At 52.9% G+C, this 970-nt stretch overlaps 1 protein-coding gene across 1 annotated transcript in view; it reads right to left on the bottom strand.

Annotated features, from left to right (window-relative positions):
- The window catches only part of SLC24A4 (solute carrier family 24 member 4), an 85,466-nt gene extending 84,925 nt beyond the window's left edge, over positions 1-541 (bottom strand). The window contains exon 1 of the mRNA XM_018558528.1: positions 218-541. Coding sequence (XP_018414030.1) covers positions 218-374 — 157 coding nt within the window. The 5' untranslated portion in view covers positions 375-541. The remainder of the gene's footprint in view (positions 1-217) is intronic.
- Between the last annotated feature and the right edge of the window lie 429 nt (positions 542-970).

The following is a 970-nucleotide window of genomic DNA, read 5'->3' on the forward strand; positions in this document are numbered from 1 at the left end:
CTTTTCCATGGCACATATCAAATGGCAGATGTTTCAGGCTGCGCTTCAAGCGGGAGACCATGTGAATGTTAATGGGTTGAGCGGTGCAGGTGTAGAGATTACAATAGCTGAACATGCCATCTGTGCCACTTATCATATTGCTACCAGCCCTGCCAGAGAGCCTTCTGCCACCCGTTGCCAGCTGTCACCTTGCAACAAAAAATATTTTTGTATTTACCTGGCCCCTGCAGAAGTCCGGCCAGGCACCAGGCGGCGAACAGGAGGGCACAGATGAATGCCCCTACTGGTACCATCCTGTCCCTTCTCTTCCTCCTGCCCAGTCTCAGCACTTGCGCCCTGGCGGTGTGGCAGCTCCATCCTCCGGTGCCCTTCATGTCGATGTGCGGGGGCTCCGCTGCGTGACTTGCTCCCTAGGGCTGGGGGGCACAAGGTGCGGAAGGGTGCGAGGAGCAGAGCAGGGTCCCATACAGCATGGCAGCCCAGGCGGAGTACCAGCGCTACCAGGGACGGTGTGTGCTCACACCGCCTCTCCTACACACACTGATCAAGGCTCAGAACTGGGAGGAAGCCTTCGGCTCCCCCCCTCCACCACCTCCTCCTCCTTACCCACCCACCCCCATCCCAGGCTTGCCAATCACAGACCCTGCCACCACTCCACTTTCATCTTCTAAGACTCTCACTCAGCTTCCAGAATGAACAGATCCCCTGCAGGAAAATAATACCATCATCTTCCCACCTGCCTGGCACTGAGAACATCGTGCCAGCCTAATTCCAGGTACCCGTGGGCACAAAACTTCATCCCAATTCTCTGTTCTTGTGTAACAAGTCACCCCTAGTCCCAGATGTAGTACACCCCAATCTTATAAAACACAACAACAATACAGTATGGGATGTATGGTGCACACACTAATCCATCAATAAAGCAAATATATATTTTAACATATTAAAATCCATTTTGGTAAATACAGTC

The sequence above is a fragment of the Nanorana parkeri genome, unplaced genomic scaffold, assembly GCF_000935625.1.
Source record: "Nanorana parkeri isolate BGI_ZX_2015 unplaced genomic scaffold, ASM93562v1 scaffold344, whole genome shotgun sequence".
Lineage (NCBI taxonomy): Eukaryota > Metazoa > Chordata > Amphibia > Anura > Dicroglossidae > Nanorana > Nanorana parkeri.